Source organism: Lichenostomus cassidix, chromosome 1, assembly GCF_008360975.1.
Source record: "Lichenostomus cassidix isolate B80296 chromosome 1, HeHo_3.0, whole genome shotgun sequence".
NCBI classification, from domain to species: domain Eukaryota; kingdom Metazoa; phylum Chordata; class Aves; order Passeriformes; family Meliphagidae; genus Lichenostomus; species Lichenostomus cassidix.
Window position 1 is genome coordinate 59,544,418 of NC_139479.1, and position 22,916 is coordinate 59,567,333.

Below are 22,916 nucleotides of genomic sequence, written 5' to 3' on the forward strand. Positions count from 1 at the left end.
CTTTACAGAGGGACTTGTCATTTCAGGGACTGCATGATGCATATGCAGAACAGGGAGTTCCAAGTTGCAGTTATGGCATTACTGCTTTTCAGACAATCCAAAACTCTTTAGTAAAGTGGTCAGCAAGGGCACAGAGAGGCATACTATAATTAACAGAAAATATGAATATTTCCTCATCCCCATTTGAAAAAGCAGGGCCTATGGCCCTCAGTGTTCTACAAAGAGACAATTTGGAGAGATCATCCTTCATATCTCAGTGAGACGACTTCTGCCTGCAAGAGAGTCAACTGGTTTTCTTTAGCCGATGAAATGGGTTGCCATGGTCAAAAAACTCTCTGCACAATTATTCAAATGGCGAGGTGAAAAGGAGCTTGTTTTCCAGATGCAAACAGCCTTGAACACAAAAGATAATTGTCCTGTCCCTGCTCAGATTTTACAGCTTGACTCATCTCTCTCACAATATTTGAAAACAGTGACTCAATCACTTTTGCTAAAGCGTAGCTCTATGCGTTGGCTACAAGTAATCAATGTATCTAATTGGTTTCACAGCATGCAAAAATGATACAATATGCAAACTGGTTACGTATAATTACCTTTCTCTGTTGTTCTTGCTTCATTTCCTCTAATCTTCTGTTTTCATCCTGTCGAAGAGCTTGCTTATAAGCATGGCTCCTTTTCTATTGTTCAGCAGAAAATAAAAATATATTGGTGTGGTGAGAGGGGGGCCAAACTCCCAAACCTTAGTCTCAAATTGTTATATGGGTAATTAACAAACAGAAATGGTTGAATGATTCCAGTTCCTTAAGAAACAGATTAGTCTCAAGAGTAGAATTTAAACAAGAAGTGGCCTAAAACCTCTCAGTCATTTGGTTTGGTTCAAAGTCCATCTGCACATCACACCCAGATAGCCACAGAAAGTGCTGTTCTGTGTCCTAACGACAACAATAAAGATATCCTGAGCAGTCAGCAAACACAATTGGGTTTATATGATATTGGGATGAGGTATTCTGGGAAGAAAGAAAAGTAATGAAAATATTACCAAGAAAAAAAGCAGAATGGAGGCCTTGTAAGAGAGGGGAACACTGGATTATTTGTGGAGATAAGGCAACAGAGGAGCCGAGGGATCAAATCTGCTATTATTTGTGGGGCATCAAGACAACCTAAAATCTGAACTACAGATTATGAATAATGAATTAACTGTGCAATAGGTTTTTGTTACAATAATTGACCCTGGTCTTTTACAAGTTGTAATTATTACCAAAATACCAACCTACTATTAAGGTCTCATAGGATCGTAAGGGTATTATACACTGGAACTTCTACTGTAAAGTCTTTGAGCAGGGACATAGTGTAGTACACTAAATAATTAGCCAGTATAATTTAATGTGAGAATTGTGCAGGTTTGACTTTAGCGAGGAATTTGTTACAGGTCTACAGAATATTCCCAAAACTTGATATATGTGTACAGAATGACACCATTAAAACAACAGGCACATAATTTGCTAAAAAGACTGAATAGAGAAAGCAATTATTAATAGCTCAATTTTGAGCTGGGAGAAGTTGTTACATGTGTCCAGGGAGACTCATTCTGGGTCCGATATTATTCATTGCTCTCTGTAATGGCTCAGAGAATTGTGTGGAGAGTATGTTAATCAAGTTGGAAGACAATAAAAATCTACACAGGATTGGTCACACTTTGAAAGACAGGATTAAAATTAATTACAAGCTTGATTAAATAAGCAGATCAAAAAAAGTCATCAATGACAGAGTCACTCAAAAGAAGTCAAATTTGTTCCTGGACGTGAAGTAATATTTGGCAAGGATAGTTGAGCTAGGTGTGCTAAATTAGTACCAGTATCCAAGAAATTATGTGAGGGAAGAAACTTTGATCTGCATCACATTGTCCCAAACTGTTTTCAGAACAAGAATTTAAAATTTAAAAAATCCCACGTAGGTGTAAGTATGCTCCTTTCAGCTTGCACGTCCTAAGCTCATCACACTTCACTGATTTGAATGCATTGTTCCTGAATCTTTTAATTACTCCAGACAAAGGACACATTTAAGATAACATCCAAATCAGAGCCTGAGTTTTCCTACTGGTTTAGCATTTTGGCACTATGCCAAGTTTATTTAGATAGGAACTCAGTGGTTATGTGCTTCAGATTCCTCACACAGAGCACAGGGGCTCTGTCTGTCTGCGCCTACAGACCAGACCTCGTCCAAGCTAGTTGGGAAGACTCTGCTAACTGTATTACTGCATTATAAACAAGTGAAGATTTGATTCACAAAGCTATAGAAATGCAGCCATGCAAAAGACAGGTATGTCAGTTAGTATTAAAGAACTGTACAGATAAATGATGTATTTTATCTGCTTGGACACTAATGAAGTGAAAGATGAACTATGGAATGTAATTTGGCACAATTTACTGAGGAACCTGTCAAAACATGGAATGACAAAGCCCCACTGAGGCAGGTGGAGTAGGTGGCCAAGGCTAAAAGTAGGACCTGTACAACTGAAAGTGTCCAGCGTTCCTTCAGCCATCCACCCACTTCTATATGAATATGAGGACAGCACACCAAAATGCTGAAATCCAAATAAGTCATGGGAACAGGAGCTCACTTATCTTCACAGTTTAATGCTTACACCATATGAAGGCTGTAGAGCTAGACCTTCCCTACCAAAGAACAAACTCCCCACCATTTGCAGTGCTGGATCCTTCGAGAGGGAGGTACAAGTAGTTTCAAGACATCTTTTCTCCCTTTCCGTAGTCCTTCATCTTGGTTGTTCATCCAGGACTACAAAATACAGTCTGAAAACTACTCTCCTGCAAGTGACTTCTGTCTAGCAGAGCTGGGCAGCAATTGGCTCATTCTAGCTATACATCTGCTCACATTTACTAAAACGTCTTTAGGGTTTTCAGAGACACATGGTATCTGAACAATTAAAGGTGAAAGGAACCTATTTTTAATATCACCTTCCCTTTTCACGCAATGAAAACCAGGAAGAGATTAGAGGCAAGACAGAGGTGTCATATATCCTGTTGGTAGCAATTTCTATACAGGAAGGATTTTTATCCTTCTAAGGATAAAAATGTCTAAGGCATCTGAGGAAATATGGAGGCAAATCTTCCCTCCCTATTACCCAACTGCTGTTGCTCAAGGCTGTATACAACAGAGGGCTGCCCAGATCAGACACTTCCAAACTTCAGTCAGTTGCTTGCAATGTTAATTTATGTCCACTTGGTTTCCTGTTCTCTGTCCTTCCCCTATTACAAACCTCCCTACAGGAGAAATACTTTGCTCTCAGGGTTAGTATTCCCCACTGAAAGTTTTTACACTAGTAGGAAAGCTTGGTTTAGACATGAAGAGACTAATTGTATGTGAAAAAACCTCTTAGAGTAATTTAGAATAATGAAATTGAAGCAATACTTTACCTATTTCCTAATTACACTGATACTTACCAGGCTCATTCAAATGGGACAAAGACCCCAAGCAGTGTATGAAATCACTTTTAGGATGCAGCGAGAAACAAGCTTCTCTTTTGACGAGATTTTTAATGCAGTAAAGGATCCACTGACACGAACAAATTGAGATTTCATAAAAGCTTACCACCAGCAGATAGGTACAGGGCATATCTAAGATTCTCATCTAACCTTAGAATATAAATCTGGTTCTCATTTATCAGAAAGAAATCTGTGAGCAATCCTCTACTATGCAGAATACCCTGCTAGTGTGTAAGAGATAAGGTAGGCAATCTCATTCACCCAGAAAGGCTCCTTGGTACTCACTGAGTTATGTCTCAGCAATTAAGCTCAATTAGGATATTCTAACATTACACTATTGACAGCATCTGGAAAGCTGATAGAAAATGCAGCACACACCATGGTTTTGCTTACCCATGCTGTAGATTCTGGGCCAGGATTAGCAATCTGACAGGAATCGCTCTTTGGCAAACCCACATCCAATCTGTTCAATAATTCATTGGTTTTGCTATGAAGAAATTCAGTCCAAATAGAATTGTTAGTGCTTCCATAAAAATAAACACAGCTTTTTATTCCACCCCTGGAATCTAGCCTAGACATTTTATCATGTGGCTGCTGAAAAACATCACAGGTAGACAAAAAATGGTTATGGAAACAGACAAATAGGACAGAACATACAGAACTTATACTGTGGATAAGGCATTTGTTGGGATGATTTTTTAAGCAAACAATTATGGCCATTTGCATATTTAGGGTGTACAGCGGCTATGCTTTCCCCATTGTAAAGGTCCTATAATACACTCTGGACTTCATGAGTATGCAACTGCTTCACTGAATGGTTGAAAATCCTTCTATGAGATCTATAAACCTCGGCTAAGTATTTTAAAACATTATTTTCAGGAATTTTCTTTCACAGTTAATACAATGCAGCTTTACAGCAGATAACTTTATCAAGCAGAAAGGCTTTCAAGCATTTTGTACCATAGAAAAAAGATGGTTGTCTTTAATTAATGCACAACATAGTCATTTCTTATTCTGGAAAGAGCAATTTTCTTTTTATAATTGCATTCCTAATAAACCCAGAATTTCAAAGTAGCATCATTTTGCTCACAATTTCAACCATGTACAGTTAAACTTGGCCACAAACAAAAACAAAGAATGGGAGTTTGTGTGCTGTGATCAGGAATCAGTTTCTTAACCCGAAGTCACAGGCATCTCTACTGAAGTCTTTTCTCACTCAAAGGAACAGAGTTAGAGAAAAGAGGCAATTTTATTTCTGTGTACAGCTTTGGAAAACATTAAAGCACTGAAGTGAGAGCAGAAAGAGTGCTTCAAGAGACATTCAGAACAAAGATTTACTTTGCTATCAGGGCAACCAGCTAGCTCTGTGTGGGAGAAGATGCCACTACCAAAGACTTGAACTTGGAGAAAAAGCCTTGGCTGCCGAAGGGTGATTATGATTAACTGCTGAAACAGAATACCAAGTGTGTTTTTATACTTCAATCCATAATCTAAAACTGTGAGAAAATACTGTTTCTTGGTAAAATGTCCTCCTGGTCAGCGAGGAGTGGTATATTGAGGAGAAATTGAGAAAAAGAACAAGAACCCACAAGCTCTTCTCTGCTACTCTAAACAATACAAAACCATGTTATCACTTCAGGTACAAAGTACTTGCTCAAGTTGTAGCAAGCTAGATTTTTAGAGTTCACTCCCTTTCCTCCATTACCTGGACAGTTAACAGCCCTCAGTCAATGCACAATACAGGAAGAACCAAATGAAACATTGTTTTTCCTGACCTACAAAGTACCTGTATATAAAGGCTGAACAAATTAATAGCTGTCATATACAAGTGTTAAGCACTTAAATTTTTTTCCGTGAAAGATGAGTTATTGAGTGGTAAGAATGCACAGAATAATTTTGGGAACTTTGTGTTTCTCTACCTATGCTAAAACTGATAAAATAACAATTTACTTCTACATCAGAAAGACTAAGAACTCCTACAGAAAATCTGGAATATATTTGAGAAGGTGGAAGCTCTGTGAAAAAATATGTGGCAACTTGGGGTTATACCTAGATGTCCTAATTCCTTATAGATGGCAAGAGAATGAAACGGAATATGTAAAATTTCTCATTATATGCATAAAAATGTGGTGAAGGCCATTGAATTTCCCAGACCAGCACACTGATAGGTGAAAAGCTTACTCAGTTTTAGTATCAGAAAAGATGATTACAAGAGTACAAGCCAATAAAGTTCCTCAGCAAGACTGTGCACTGTCTTTGAATAGAGAAACACCCGACTTCACCAAATTAAATAACACATTGATGAAGTGTTCTTATCACAAGAAAGGGATTCAGGCTTCTGAGTTTTCTGATGAAAGACAAGTCAGGTCTTATATATGTTAATCTGTGTGTCATCTCTATGGAAACCCAGCAGTGTACCTAGGGTTGCCAGACTGGATGTCTGACTGGTATTTTTCATCATACTAAACCTGTAGTCATAACAATGCAGAGCATAGCTTAAACCAGGCTGCATGGAAAGGGAGAATTCAGGGAGATGACAGTCCAATTAATGTTCTGGAAAGGAAAGTAGTATCTCCAGAAGGAAATCAGCATATGAATAGGTGTTCCACAGTCAGACAGTTGGGGCGACATCTCACTCACTTGCTAAAAGTTAAAAGGCTAATCAAAAATGCTAATAAAGTGTGTTCCTCTAAACTCAGTAACATTAAGAAAAAAAGCGTGAGATGAAGAAGTTGATTTGAATACAGCAGAATGCTGATAGCCCTCAAACACAGCTCGGCAAAAGGAGATACAACATTTAGACAAACCAAGAAGGCACCCACCTAACAGGCTGCTAACCTGAGTTCTGACTACCCCTAAGCATCAGTCTGAGGAGAAAAAAGCCACTAATGCTGTGGTCAAGCTGGAGTGATCTTATGAGGGCATTTTGTCTTAGTAGCCCTGTTTCCCATTACACCATTGGGAAAAAGCCTTTTGCTCTGCTAATTAAAACAGCCTTCTGCCATTCTGGCATGTTCAGTAGCACCAAGCAGTACTCTTAGCATGGGAACTCAGCCATCTATAATGCGGTGACTATTCCTGGAATAGTTCTGACCTGTCCCAAACATCACTCTTCCAAATAACTCCATGCTTCTGCCCAGGAATGAATATCAACCACAACACCCAAAAGGCATTTTAGATGCTACCACCACATTCTGAGAGGTTTAAAAGGTTTTCTAGCAATGGAAGTGGACAGTCTCAGGCCTGTTGGCCTCAGAAATGACAGTGATTGACAGTGTTAAATTTATCAGTACAAATGCAAAGGTGGGGGAGTGAAGCACAATACTGGATTCAGGGTCTGAATAACTCTTAAGAGCTGTCATGAGAAAATACTAACTCTGCTGCCAGGATCATTGAGTGATGGGCTAGGAGGGGGTGGTTCATGAGAGTGGAAATCAGTCCATGTTGCAAGATGCTTTCCATAGGTCCTCAGATATACGGCTTTCCATCTCACAACTACTCTTCAGGCAAAGTCCTTTCTTGAAAGCTGCTGTGTAAAACCATTTAAGCTCAACAAGTATATGTAAATTGCAGAAACATGGATTTGCTAGGTGCTCCACTGAGCACACTAGGTGTAATTCAAGCACCCTGCACTCACAAGCTACTTCTGAGCCCACATGCTTTTCTCACTGTTTGGGACTAAATGCTGCCCACATTCCCACTAGGCTGAGACAAAGGGATGGTTATAAAAGCCAGAGTGAGCCTGGGTTCCTCTGGCCTGTGAAGGAGTTCACATGCTCCAACAGGATCACCAGCCCTCACAGCTGAGAAGCAGAAAGCTCCACAGTTGAATCCAGAATGCAACTGCAAAAGATCTGAAAATCCACAGTGATCTCATTGCAAGATCCAAGGTCCAAAATGCTGTGCAGAATAAAGTCTTCAACTTCATGTGTCGTTTGATTTTAACTACTGTCACATCTACAAGGCAAACAAAAAAAACCCAGTCCTGAAAAGGATTTATCCCTAGGGACATGGATGAGGCTATGGACTCAGCCCTCAATATCCAGGAGCTGTACAGCACCACTTGCTAAGCTTTTCATTTGAGACTGTATTCCTTTCAGAAAAAAGACATAGAGAAAATAGTTTTCTGCCTACACATAAAGTTCTTGGCTTTAAGTCTGTTTTACAGATGAACATTAAAAATGCATTTATTAGAAGGCTTCCTGTAATCTTCATTAGTTCTTCTCAGTGTAACCAGTGGCAGTTAATTATTTTGCTTTAATTGATGGATATTGAAATGCCAGTATACCAAAAAATATACTGGCTTTTATGCCAGTATATTTGGGGGAAAAAAAAAGGCAGCACAATACTTTTGCATATATCATAAATCTATTTATTTCTCTTGACAATTTGTAAAATATAATGGCCAATTCTTACCACTACTGAAAACAAGATAGCTCCTGAACTTCTTGTTTTCCCAAGCTGCAAGACCTCCACCATTACAATTCTGCGCTAATGAATGTCCATAAGTATGCTAAGAGTCATTCAAAAATAGTATTAAAAAAATCAAAATAAAGTACCCCAAGGTACATAAATCACAGCTATTGCAAAAAGGAGATAACTTGAGTAGTCACTAAGACCACAGAAGAAGCATGTAGTGCTGAATGACATGGACACATCAGCTTCCAAATTAATTGCCTGTAAGCAATGCTGAAGTGACATTTCACCATTTTCTTCCAATTCAGCTGAAAAACGAAGAGCCATGCATAATGCATACATAATGTTACTTTCACACATCTACCCAGAAGTTTCATGATAATTTTTAAAAATAGCAGGGTTCTCCTTCTCAAAAAAGAAAAACAAACTAACAACAAAAACCCTGAACCCAACCCCAAACCTGAATTTCATCCAAGACACATCCTTTCGCAGCTCCAGCAAGCATATTTACAACTTCTTCCAACTTCAACATATTTAATTGCCTAAGCATAACAACTCCCTCAACTTTTGCAGAAATTAAGATCAGTTGCATAACCTTACCCTGGCCCACCCAGAAAAAATGCTGCCCTTCATTTCAGTAAGGTCCATGGTGATACAACACATGGTGGGTGTGCTCTCACCGATGCTCTCATTCCTTCCTCAGTGAGGGCTCTGCCTTGATCATTGTCATGTGCATCTTGGTCAGGCATTTTGCCAAGATAGGCTGGCTGGTACTGGGGCCACTGCTGCTCCTCTGACACATGGCCTAACAAAACCAAGTGTTAAAATAGAAGAAGGTTTCCAACACATTCTTTGTTGAAAAATGGAGAAAGAGATTTCAAAAGGAGGTGTAGTTGGGACTTTCACCAGTGAAAATAATTTGTTAAAGAGGGAATGCAGCTGAAAGGGCCAGTAACACCATTTGTGAAAAAATACCACCAAAGGCACATGGGATTGCTAGTACACAATTATACATGCTTCCTCTCACATCCCTCCTCTTTGCAGAGATTTGCCATAGCCAGAAGTTTACATGGCTTAACTAAATTCACAAGGCTACAAGGAACTGCCCTGTTTCCCACAGCTGTACCATGACAAGGGGCAAAGTAGTATAACATCTCTGTCTGTCAGCAACAAACGTGCCTACAATTCCACATGATCTTGGCTCTCTTGTACCTCACTTACCCACAGCTGCAGGACAGAGTCCACTTTTTGGGTAAGAATATTAAACAAACATCAGCCATGTGCAAAATTGCCAGCATGAACTAATGGCTGTTTTTTGAATGTGTGTATGTGGAAGATTCATCTTTTGTTGGAAGCTACGTGGTTAAAAATGACATTAAATAATTAACACACTAAATTCACGATGATATTTATGGCTCTTCTGCAATGCCCTTTTACCGTGAGGAAAGGCAATCCTCTGGATATTTAGTCCACCTGCTTTCCAACACAAATCCTCCCAGTAGCCACATACCAAGCTTAATGCAGTATTCACAGACTTCACAGCACTAATGCAAGATCATAGTACAGACGACTTGGACAAAGCTAATGATAGTTATCAAACACTGGTATCTTTGGCTAGAAGGATTTCTTGTCTGCAAGTTCTTGAGCATCTGTTCCTGAATTTGGGCATAAAAACAAATAATGTGGCGCTAGCTCATCTTAGGTATAAGGCTTCAAGGAAGTATAAAAATAGCTTGGGTTAAAAAAAAAAAATAAAGCAACTTTCTCAGCAGAATTATTTTCATCACTTCCTACCCACACCCAAAACTAATCCATCCTGTCAACCCACCTGCTTTTTTTTGTTTCCCTGACTGGATGAAATAACACAGCTAGGCTATTCGTTCCTCCCACCAAGTCATCCAGTATTCCTGGATGTTATTTTAGATGTAAGTTTCATTTATTATCTGAAGTAATAAGCATAAATCCAGTTTTAAGGAAAATGCAGTTTTGTATAAGTCTATTGCATTCCATTCTGTGTGCTCCATCTGCATGTGCAATCTGCTTCTATATTTTCAGCCAGCTTGCATGGGCAGATTAATGCGCACAATTAGAAAGCAACCTCACAGGCGTTCAATAAACTGCCTTCATTATTACACTCAAGAGAGTCCCTTTGGATGTCTATAAAAGCCTAGTTTTCTGCCTGTTAGCTAAATAATTGACAACGCTTAAAATAATCAGGAGCAAATGAACAAAATGAAGACAATTGTGGTGAAAAGAAGCAAACAAAGGATTCTCAAGGCTGCAAATGCTTTTTGTGTGAGCCCTCTTTCATTCTCTTTAGCAACCTATATTAAAAGTCTGGTCAGGTTTACATTTGCACTTCTGTGGGGAAAATTTGTTGCCAGCCTGCTGTTTGAACCACACATCATAGGGGACTGAAGACTGGCAAGGACACTAGCATTTATCCTGTAAAAATTGATAAATAAATAAAAATTCTGTTTCGATTCAGGTTTTATTCTCCTGCATTTTATGACTTTTGAGAAAACTGCTTTGGCAGGCAAGTGTATATCAGCTTGGTTTGGTGAACCTCCTGCATTGTGTTTGGAATATGCACTTAGAGACACTCTGGCAAATTCTGTTTCCAGCTCCAAATTCTGAGCAGAATATATTGAGTGCACACATGTACCCAAGTGCAGCAGTGCCAGGATTTTTTACAGGAATACAACCTTCACAAAAACAGAGGCATGAATATGTAGCGAAGGGAAGGATGAAGTGACACAACAGTCATCATGTACTATTAGAAAGTAACCCTGTTTTTCAGACTGCTTTTTCCATTATATAAATAGGTAGATGGCTATTAGAAAAACAGTGGACCACATCCAACACTACAATTACTGGAAAGTCAAATACAAATTTAATAAAAGCGTCTTACTAGGGATCTGGGCTAAAACCGTATGGTGAGACACCCTACAGCTCAGACACAGAGTCACACAGCCTGCTCAGCAAGTCACTGAGAAAAGCCAGTCATGACATATCCATCCTCATTACTGTTGAAATGACAACTGTGCTGTGCTAACTAAAGAGGGATGTGCTGAAAAGTCCTGTTCTTTGTTTCCTTTTGGAAAGATGGGCACTCAGTTCTTCCCTTGCATGGATTAGCAGTTGTAAAGTATGGACTACACGAGCCTCCATTACCTTTCAATGCACTCTGACAGAAACACAATCAGGCCAATGATGCAAAATGCATCCAAGATACCATCACTCAGAAGAAGGGACTCCGTTTCATGTGTAAGTAGTTTCTGGTAAAAAGTCAACACATACTCCCCATAAATCTGGTATCCACAGGGACAGAACCACAGCAACACTGTCACCAACAAATCCCTCGTGTACTCCTACTCTGTAAGCACAAACTATAGCAATCCTGCTAAGCAGCAACTTCTCCACCAAAAGTCTGCTCCTCTGTGCTCTTAAGGCTTTTTATACACAGCTACTTCAGGAGATACCTTGTGAGTTTTGCCTGTTTTAGCCACCAAAGTGTGAGTCCACCAGGGTCAGAGGAGGGGCAGATCCCAAAAGTTTGAGGCTCGCAGACTTTTCCACAGCACTCTGCAGCACTGTCTGGACTACATTCTCACAAGCCACAAACACATGTTCAAGAAACTGTGGTAATAGATACAGCTGACTTTCAAGGGCCTGTTGTACACAAAGACACTGACAAGGCTTTCAAGAGAGAGAAAATAACTATATTCTGTAGACAGCAGACAAGGATACAGACAATCTTTCTCTTTAGCACTCACTTCATGTTAGACCCTTTGAAATGGGATTTCAGTGAGTAGTTCTTGTTTTTAATAGTGACAGGAATTTAATCAGAAAAAATGAAATTCTGGGCAGCATCATACTTTATTGTCAGAGCATGTTAATGACATGAGAATCTTAAGTGCCTTTCCTTATCAAACAGAAGCGGCACTTCATGAGGGAAAGGTACTGATTTAGCTGTACCCCTTGGAGGCTGATACAGCTAGAGGTGGTGATCAATTTTAAAAGGTTTCCCAGTTAATGAGACTGCTGGTAGGCATTGATCTCCTCAGGAAAATAGTGATGTTGCAGCTACAGATCTTAGAGAGGACAGACTAACAAGGGAGCTTATCTTTTGAAATGGCTCTACAGGCCATGACTTTGCAGAGGTCACTGCTTTATATGCAGCACATGACCTTCCTTCCCACCACTCCCAGCAAGCAGAGGAGATCAAAATACTCCAGCAGAGACAGTGAGGAAAGGGGCACAACCTCATATTTGTTCTCTTTGCCTCTAGTCGAAGGGTCTTAGAGGATGGAAGTAACGAGTCATTCATTTTTGCATGGTAGGCAAAAGCACATCTTTAAATACCAAGCACTTCTAGGTGAACATGCTGCTAATAACCTGAAGCACTTCAAGGGAGTTACTTTACAAAATGTGAGATGTCATACAGAAGCTTTTCATCACTCTTGGATGCTGTGCTCCTTAATGCCAATGTCCCTTAGCAATGCATCCTCAACAAGATCCAGTGGTACATACTCCAGGTGCCCAGCAGAGAATTCCTGCAGACCAGGGAAGGCACTGCTGTCACTGTGTCTGTTGAGGAACATATTCAGAGCAGGTAGCTCAGTGTGCAGCTGCAGGTTGAGCTCTGGGGGGCTGGAGCCCGAGCCCCAGGCAAAGGGCCATGAACTGCCAACCCTTTGCTCAACAAAGGGCCTGGGGACCTCTGACCCAGCCAGGGGAATAGACACTGGGAGACACAGCAGGAGCTGATGACCCCCAGACTTCCCTGTGCTCAGACTGTGAGGGGATAAAAACCCAGGGGTTCCTTGGTTCAGGGTCCCTCCTTGGAAGCACCACCAGCTCAAGCTGCTATTTTGTTATTTAGTTATAGCACCATGATTAAATTCTTTTAAGTATCTGCATGTCTGAGACTCTGCAATGGGAAACCTGGCGTTGAACTGGTAGGGATATCTGGTTTGAACCTGGTGAGACTCTGGGAGCATGGGAGGTGTGGCTGCGAAGAGACCTCAGTCCCAGCTCAGGTGGTGTGAGAGTGACCGACAGGGTGGCTCCAGGATGGTGGGACAAGCAGTTTTCCTTAACACTGCAGCATGGGAGCGTTTTGCTTTACTAAAATTTGCATTCACTGGAGGTAGTTTTTCAGCTCACTTCCTCCAGTAGTGGTATCTACAGGACCCTCCTGGTGTATGTTCAATATAGAACATACAAATAATGTTCTGATAGTTACACAAAAACTCAAGCAATGGAGCTTGAGACACTCCAATGGACAGTCCATCTTCACTTTCAGTTGCATTGGTCAGTTTGGTTTCCAAAGCTGACACCAGCTGAATGCTCACAAAGCTTTCCTTAGTGGACAGAATGGCCGCTAACCAGTGCCCAGGCAGCCAGAGCTCCTGCACCACCTGGAGACTAACTGGCTTCCCACATCAATTCATTTGTGTTGGAGAAGACCTCTATGATCATCAAGTCCAACCATTAACCCAGCACTGCCAGCACTAAATCATTTCCCTAAGCATCACATCCACATGTTTTCAAATATCACCAGGGATGGTGACTCAACCACTTCCCTGGGCTGCCTGTTTCCATGTTTGACCACCCTTTTGGTGAAGAAGTTTTTCACTTGTGGTCATTTTCTCTTTTCCTATGTTTCAGAGGGTCTGGGCCTGCTTTTGACCAAACCAAATTTACTTTTAATGGAAAAGAGCACTGAACAGCAGAGCTCATTTCACCCTAAGCAAAAAAAGGTACAGACAGGAAAGGTGAAGGAAAGGAAGACATATGTGTCTGTTCATAACTGAATATGTCTTAAGATAAAATTCAGATTAAATGGGAAGACAAGAACCCTGACAATCCCCTGAGGAAAAAGCAAGACCCATAACTGAGGACCTTGCACTGCAAAGATCAGATGTGTCTGTTGTTGATTTAGGCTCAAAGGGAATCAAAGTGTCTAATCTATCAGAAACAGGCAGAGATCTAAAGTTGTGCAGTCTTGAGAATTCCTGAGGAATCAAGGTGTGTGTGTTGTGTAGACATTCACACCAGGACAAACAGCAAGCCAAACACCAATATCTACAGACAAACGCTGGCAACATATTAAGGGAAAGAGCTGTGCCTTAAGCCAAATGGAAAGAAACAAAAGGAAAAACACAAAGAAAGCTGAAATCGGTGAGAAAGCACTAAAATGTCTGTACATTGGAGAACAGAGTCTGGGCAAATGATGAAGGAACTGGAGCCACTAGCATGGGACAAAAGTGACTCCTTCAAAGGTCACAGAGGAGGAAAAAGCAATAAATCAGGCTAAGAATACAGGTGAGTAATTTCAGAAGCCAAAGATAAAAAAGGTAAAGGTGACTAAGCAGCATTGTGTGTTAATTATGTGATAGAATCAGTTGGAATCAGTTAAAAACAAATAAATAGGGTAGAGTGAATGGACAAGGCAGGAACTTCACTGCCAATGGAATTAATTATATCTGGACTCAGGCCGTATCTAAATCTGACTAAGGAGGTATTCTTGGGAAACAAGTCTTCACAACAGATCTCCACATTTAAGCAGGACTATGCTAATCACAGGAATTCCTCATTATTTCCATATGGACTAGAGTTCTTTAGTAATCAACAAAACAAATGGGTGGAGATGTAATTTAGATTCTGGTTTGATAATTAGTCTTGGATTGAATGATCAGATATTGATGCTGTTAGAGAAAGAAAGCACAAAGTCATTATATGATTCACAACTTTCATTTCAAAGTGTATGTTTTAGGAAGCGAAGAGAGGTCTACAGAACAAGATTTCTCACAAAATAAGGTATGGAGGAGTCTTGAATATTTCACAGAATCATGAAATCATTGAGGCTGGAAGGGACCTCTGGATTCCTACACTCTGGTCAAGCAGGGCTACTTTGAGACAGCTGCCCAGAACATTTGAATATGTCCAAGGACTGAGAATCCACAACCTGCCTGGATAACCTGTGCTCATATTCAGCCACACTCAGAGTAAAAAAGTGTTTCCTGATGTTCAGTAGGAACCTCCCATGGTGCAGTTTGTGCCCCTTGTCCTGAAGTCAGAAGTTTCAAGCCAAAAATTTTTAAAAATAGCATCAGAAGCCAAATCCTTCCTGAGCCCCCAAACAGGAAAAAAAATGCAAACAAATAAATAATATTAAATAATAATTAAAAACCCAAGCAAACAAGACAGAAGGACAAGAAGATAAGGAATTTTAGGTAATCAGTTTCAAATTTTACTTACTACTTTTGATTTTCAAGAAACATCTCTCTTCTTTGCATTTCTTCTTGTCTTTTTTTAACTTCAAGTCTCTCGGCCTACAGCATTAAAAACAGAAAAATATACTTGAGGTTTCCAATAAACCAGAAAAAAACATCAATTATTTCAATTCCCATACATCACTATTTTGGTCTTTAAAAAATCTATAGCAGCAGTTGTGCACAGACAGTGCAGTGATGTGAGTACATGTGGCTCACAGACCTGACCTGCAGGAGCATTAACTACTGACCAGTCAAATACATGCTAAGACACATGAAAGTGGGAGACATTTGTACTTAACCAGCATTTTTCTGCCTCAGATACCATACCCAGTGCAAGAGTCAACCAAATCCTTGGCACATAAAACTCCTCTGTAAATCTGCATACCACACAAATTATTAAGTCCTTTAATATAAAATTGCACATAATTTCCAATGGAAGTATCATCTAAGCTGCCCAAACCCCAAAGTCAAGTAGAATAAAACATTAAAATAAAGCAAAAACTAGAGAACTGGCTGCAACACCTATTTGCAGCTCAAGCTAAATTCCAGTGAAAAGGAGGCCAGCCAAACTTTTGTTTTGGCTCACAGGCTGCAGTTAGGTCCAGTGGGAAGAGCAGTTAAAAGGCAGTTCAGTGTATTAAAAGCACAAATTAGAAGTGCCAACCTGAGATTTCAGCCCACTAAATTTTGAGTTCCCACACTGCAGTTGGTGGGGGGATTATCCAGTAAGAGCTTCCAGACAATGATCACAGCAACTCGCACGCGGAGCAAAATACAGCCTTGGACTGTCACTCTGCTCATTGCCCACCCTCAAAATGAAAAAAGGTAATTGCTTGGTAACCCAGCAACCAGACATTGCTCTGAACAAAGTGGCTTGGAAATTTCAGACAATACCTTGCAGAGATGAAAAGGGAGGTGTAGGTGAAAATGGCCTCTTTGGCCAAAGCTCCAAATCAGGGAGAGAACACTGTGCCTGAGCAGAGGTGCTGTGCAAGGACAGGGAGAAAAAGGAGGGGGAAACGTGTAAGGGGGAAAGTGGTGTTAAGAACAGGGCTGAAACCTCCAACTCCATAATCTTCTGCAATCAAAAACATTTCACAAAAATTACAATTCTACTGGCAGCAATCAATTACTTTGCCTTCAGCAATTTCAGGATGGGTATTTTTTAATTGGATAAAGAATGACTGTCTGAAAGAGATTTGCAAAACAAGTGCAAATTCCTCCTTCGCATTCATTGGATTAGGAAAAAAAATCCTTTCAGATGTCTGTAGATAGGAAAAGAGGCACTATGTTGTGTGATGATATAAACTGCTGGAAGGCAAAAGACTTAGAAGCTGTTATTTGGAAAAAGGCAGTGGGAAATAAACAAAAGGAGGAAGGCAAGTCTCTGAATAAGATGTCCTGTTGTTCAGTCATTTGACATGCAGAGACAGTAACAGAATGTACGACACACTGATGCAATTAAAAAATTTAACCAAACTGCAGTGAGGAGCATCACTACACACTATAGGTGAATTTAGAGGGTTCAGGGGATATATTGTTTGCTCATAACCTAGGCACAGATGATGTTTTAGGCAAAAAGCCCCCACCCATTTCTGTAGCTTCACAACGTACAGGGAAAGAAAGGAAAAAGTTGGAAAAGAAGTCTTATGGCTTTTATTATTGTCAAAGGTGATGCTGATACCCACAAGACACCATCCATAGCTCCCAGGCTTTTCCCCAACACCACCCAATACCACAAGTTGATGCCTTCACCTCTGAAAAAGCATTGATGTGGGATCCACCATCATATTGCAGGGCTTCTGAAAGTTCCACACCCTCCCCCCCTCAAAAAAAAAACAAAACAAAAAACCCAACCAACCAGACAAAAAACCCAAACAAATTTTTAAAAAAATCAAGAAGTTCCAAAAAAATCCCATGCTTGCAGGACTTGTTGTGGTCTACCTCCCAGATAGTGACATCTAGAGAACAGTGATATTAACTTTGATAAATACAAACCTTCAGTATCATCCCTGTCTTCCACTACATGAAAAAATAAGGGAATATCCTACAGCTATTTTACCACCAGAATGGTAACTGCAAAAAACTCCAGCATCTTGAAATTACTTACTTGTGGCTGGCATGACTTATTTTTTACTCTGGAAGTTTGCCCTAGGACTCCTGCTTAGGATGCATGCAAGTGACAGGCAACAGGGCTGGGACATTCTCTAACTAATGACAATCTATCAATAGGCATTGCCAAAGCACTCCACAATTGGCACCATATTCAAAAAGCCAAGAGTGGAACAGCTGTGATATTGAAGGTAAACACGTTGAAAAATGTTAGCAGAAGGTCTGTAAAGTGCCTGGTTTTAACAAATTCATGAAAAAAAGAAGGCCATTCATGCTGATTAACACAGTCAAATTAAAGAGCACATGATTTGATAAAGAATAAAATGAAATTACAGCTTATCCTAAATAAGACAGTTTCTGAAAATGGTAGAATTGTTTACTATATATGTAAGAGAAAAAAAAAAGTTGCTTGCAGTAGGTTTACACTGAGCCTTTCCACTTCAAATTGTTTGAATCTTCTAACATTTGGTCAAGACCTAGGCTATACAAGGAAAGGCTAAAGGCAGGGTAACAGGAATAGAAATTCAGTGACAGGAAACAGAAATATCCAGTGCACTGAAGTCATTCAATTTTACATGCAGCACAAATGAGAAAAGTTTAAAAAACAAGAAGCCAAGTACCAGCTGCTTGCTTATTTTTTGGGGAACTCGTTTCACCCAATAGACACAAAGGAAATTATTGTCCAGTCTGGTCAAACTCTGTGATGTGAAGAGCCGCACAAAAGATACCAACTGCAGACCTCTATCACTAATGAACAAATAATTAAAAAACTACTTCCCATGTACTTCCACACTTCGGGCATATTAGATACACATCTCAGCATCAGGGGAAAATACAGAAAAAGGGAATTCCCTGCTCATTTAGCAAAGTCTTTTCCACATTATGTCAGTGAGCACCCAGAGATCACTAGCTTTGAATACCCAAACCACAACATCCTGGGAAAAGCTGCCTGTAATGAAGTGTATGGGAGACTTGAGTCTTTGCTCACAAAATGTGGTCCTGTGGAACACAGAATGAAGAACATTTCCTCTCTCTGGGAGCTGGAGAGAGACAAGGTAGATGCCAAGCACATTGGTATTCCAGCACCTAACAACCTCATGGTTAATTAAAGAATGACAGAGACAGGCAGGTGGACTTGCACAGATGGTGAGGCAGACCTTCCATATTTGGGTACTGCTTTGGCAGACACACAGTCTTCTCTTGTTCACAAAGATAATTGCAAAGTGGATGCTGCTTTTCTCTGCAAAAGCAGCATTAAAACAGTAACATAAACAGATCCTAAGTTCACCAGCAGCACTGGCTTACAGTACATCATCCTTACAATCAAGGAAGGACTGAGCTGAGTACCAGCACCCGTTCTAGTCATAGCACATTAGTCTGTAGGGCTTCACCATTCATGTTTGCTGGCAAAGAAGCTTTCCAGCTGTGAAAGTTCCAGGGCTCCTGCTGATAAAGCCAGCCAGCTATTATCTCCTCTCAGACTGTCACACAATCTGGTTTTTATTGAATGAATAAAACCTTGAGCAAAAGAAGGGCTGGCCAGCAAGAAAAGATGGCCTGTGAACTTGCAGAAAGACATGCTCTCAGCCAATGCCCTACAGGTGCAGTTGAATACAAAGCTATCACTTCAAACAAAAAACTCCTTTCCTTTGGTGAACAGAGCCCAGAGCTGGTTGTACAGCACCAGTAGGATCCCTGCCATCCTCAGGTCTTGGGAGCCTTTCATCTGCAGGCAAGGTGAGATAGCGAAATCAACAACTTCTAGTGGCTTTAAAGCATGCTCTTCTTAAACACAAGGTTGAATTATTAATACATAATAATCTTCCAAGAAGAAATCTTCAGTGGCTCAATTGCTATTGTGGAAGACAATCTGAATAAACAAATTCAAATTAGGAGTTCCCTTTCAAGCACCTCTGTTTTGTTTGATTGCTTTGTGGGTATATGTTTATTTAGTCAAATTAGACAGTCTGTTTGGTAAAGATGCTTGCCATGATGTTGCATCCTCCTTCAGAAAAAACAGATAGTTAGAGTTTTACTATCTACAACATCTATAAAGATTTTATAATCTGTGGGAGTGAAGGTAAGGAAATTAAAGAGCATGAAAACAAACCTGATACATCAATATATTTTCCAGGTGTAACTAGAAATTATAGCAGTCTTGTAACATTTTTCTTGTCCAATGCCCATGGGCAAGCAACACATATTAAATAATTAATCCACTCTCTTCCAGTGCTGTCATCATTTCTTCTGGAGCTATACATGAGATGGCAACAACTAACGACATTTTCAGGTGATAATATTTACTGTCCCTGTGAGTTACTGTGCATGTGCTTATGCCCAAAGCGTAATGCTAACCACTGAAAGACAGGGAACAGACTAACTCTCACCTAGAGGCAATTACAGTTATTTTTGTTTATGCATGCCCCTGTACGCCAACCAGTATTGATGACTTTTTAATTAACTCTCAGCCTTCAGTTTCTGCACAGAAAATCATTTTTACTGTTGAGGAGACAAAACTTGCAAACCTGAAATCTCCCTTTCTCTCCTTGTTAGTGTGCACATCAGTATCATGCTCTCCCTCTCTTTTCTTTCTTCATTTAAATTCCACACTGCATTCTCAAGCAAGCACTACTTGGTTGCCACCAAGGAGACACGAATGAACTTTTACAAAGGATTGTGCAGCACAAAGGACGAGAAGATGCTTTGTGAGAATAACTAGAGAAAGCAAACAAATTCAAAATAATAAAAGAAAATTTGAAAGTGAGCTATCATTGGTGTAAATATATGGAGAATATTAGAAGGAAAAGTGATCTGACCTATTAGCAAGACACTTGTGTGTACAAGCTGCGGAAGGGCTGGAGCGGCAGTGGAATTTCAGGGTGCTCTCTGCACAATGCAGGTAGACTTCTCTGACCTTTTCAGGGTTTGGATATCTTTTCCATCACGGCCGGCTAGATTTTCTAGTATTCTGCCCATGTGCACAGGCAATTATGGATTTCTATAAGGTCTTTGTGCCAACTGCTAAAATTCAGTATTACAGAGAAAGCTCATGCCAGAGTTAACCATATAACCTGCACACACAATGTTACTCCTGACCTTCGTGTTCTCCCCTTCTGCTAACTCTTCCCAATGGATGCAACTGAAAGGCTGGAGTTTCTGATGAGCTAACAGAACACTCAGGCCCCCAAAAACACCAGGTCAGGCATCGTTCAGTCAGCTACAAAGAGGAGGAGGACTGTGTTTCCTAATTTTTTTAGATCATCCAGGGCTACCACTTAATTTAATTAGCCAGTTCCATGCAGTTCAGCAATGAACTGCAATCAAGACATGAACTGTTACATGGCTCCAACTCTACAGTAACCAGACTTACCTTTTCTCTCTGAATTGCTTTCTTTTTCAGGATTTCAGCTTCTTCAGCTGCCTTTTTTGCTTTTATGTATTCTTCTCTCTTGTGCTGCATGATGTAAACACAGGAAATTATTTTACATATTCATGTAAAAAGGAATACGTAAGGTAACTTGACTGCTGTAGTGCACATCTTTCAAATCTAAAGTGTGTTTGGGGAAGGTTTCCAGAGTTTTTTCCCTTAAAATGAGACACTGAATAATGCAGGCTGTGCAACAGCTACTCCAATATTGGGTTTAAGAAGGCTGAGAAGTCTAGGACTGATAAATGGGCATCCATGCAAGGACTCACACAGCTGATTGATAACTTACAAGCATTTATACCTCTTATAGCAGGAACAACATTTCCACATAAGCATGGGATAGGGTGGTACATTGATCAATTAGTCTAAGCACAGGCAGCATGCCGGAAGATACAGCACAGCATGTAAGTGGCTTTACAACTGTACTGATTGTTATTTTAGATATTGTCTGTGATACAGATTGCTACATATTTATGGACAGATTTCTCATTTTCTTTGGTGCAGAACATTAGTTTCTGATTTTCTGCTGCTTCCTTCAGGTTTCATGACTTTCTACTGTCAAGCAGCTGCGAGTTCATTTTATAGTCATATGAAACACCTCATGAAAAGCTTTCTTTTGAGTTCTAAATATAAACAAATGCATTTATTCTTACTGACCTTTTTTTGGTATTTAGATTGCATGAGAATCATTTGCTGGTTTTGTCTTACTTGAGCCTCTGATTCATTTCCACCTTAAAAAAACCCCAAAAATATAAATTGCATTTTGTATGAGCGTTTTAACTGCAAATGCCAGTCATTTCAGAATACAGCAATATAAGAGATTGGATGTATGCATATATAAGGAGATTTTTCATAATTACAGTAGCTGTCTGACGTTAAAGAGGACAGATAGGAGACTTTTCTGGTCATCATATTCATCCATCAAAAGCACTTGCCTATTATTTACAGAGCATCCACTGTATCATCCACTCTACCAACAAATATGTCCCTACAGTATATGATCAGTTTACTGAGGAGCTATTCCATTTTCAGAAAATCAGTCATGCTTTGCAGGTGAATTTTCATTTTCAGATCCAACTATCACCACCTTTGCTCAGTTTGTCACATACCTACAGTCAGAATTTCTATTGCTAAAAACTTTCTCTTTTATCAAATTTAGGATCTTGGGCTCTGCCAGCTCTAATGAAATGTTATTTTAATTTTCTAAGTAATGTCTTGGGGCTGAGGAAGAATCCCCTTTCTGAAATGGAAGTAAAAGCCTTTTCCCACAAACTTCACATTCATATCCAGGTAGTAGATGTCCTTTTCCAAAGGCATGGAATCTCTTTTGTGAACATCTAGAGCTCTGGCCATAATGTTTCGCATTCAATAAAAATAAATAAAAACCCCACAAACAAAAAAAAAAAACAACTACACAAAAAAAGCAATACTTAGTCTTAAGGGATGGAAGGAGTGTCTTTGACTTGATTCTCTGCTCTACTTTCCATAGTATTTTCTTGCTTTAGGAGTGGAAATAATTTATTCCCTCAGTTGTTGCGAGAAATTACAGCAGCCTTCACTCCATTCTGAGGATGGGGGCTGTATTTTCCCAATTTACTGTTTTCATGAGAAATTCCCCTCTATGTGACTCCTGAGTCTATAGAAGCAGCTGTACCAGTCTTTGCTGCCTGAGGTGCTTGATATCCTGGGCTGTATCCAAAGCACCATGGGCAGCCAGTCATGGGAGATGATTCTGCCCCTCTGCTCTGGTGAGACCCCACCTGCAGTGCTGTGTCCAGCTCTGGAGTCCCCAATATAAGAAGGACATGGACCTGCTGGATTGCGTCCATAGTAGGGCCACAAAGGTGATCAGAGGACTGGAGCACCTCTCCTGTGGAGACAGGCTGAGAGAGCCAGGGCTGTTCATCCTGGAGAGAAGAAGGCTCCAGGTGCCCTCCTAGCAGCCTTCCAGTAGCTGAAGATGCCTACAGGAGAGCTGGAGAGGGAATTTTTGCCAGGGCATATAGTGACAAGACAAGGGGAAATGGCTTTAAACTGAAAGAGGAGAGATTTAGATTGAACATAATGAAGAAATTTTTCACTATGAGGTGCTGAGGCACTGGCACAGGTTGCCCAGAAAAGCTGTGGATGCCCCATCCCTGGAGGTGTTAAAGACCAGGTTAGAGGGGGCTTTGA

The 22,916-nt window shown here is 40.2% G+C and overlaps 1 protein-coding gene across 5 annotated transcripts in view; it reads right to left on the reverse strand.

Moving 5' to 3' along the window:
• Positions 1–22,916, reverse strand: part of EPSTI1 (epithelial stromal interaction 1) — an 88,261-nt gene that overhangs the window by 50,178 nt on the left and 15,167 nt on the right. For all 5 annotated transcript variants that reach the window (XM_085059262.1, XM_085059252.1, XM_085059279.1 and 2 more), the window contains exons 4-8: positions 21,399–21,472; positions 20,685–20,768; positions 15,186–15,259; positions 3,897–3,990; positions 594–677 (exon numbers count right to left, since the gene is read on the reverse strand). In XM_085059262.1, the coding sequence (XP_084915388.1) occupies positions 594–677; positions 3,897–3,990; positions 15,186–15,259; positions 20,685–20,768; positions 21,399–21,472 (410 nt within the window). The remainder of the gene's footprint in view (positions 1–593; positions 678–3,896; positions 3,991–15,185; positions 15,260–20,684; positions 20,769–21,398; positions 21,473–22,916) is intronic.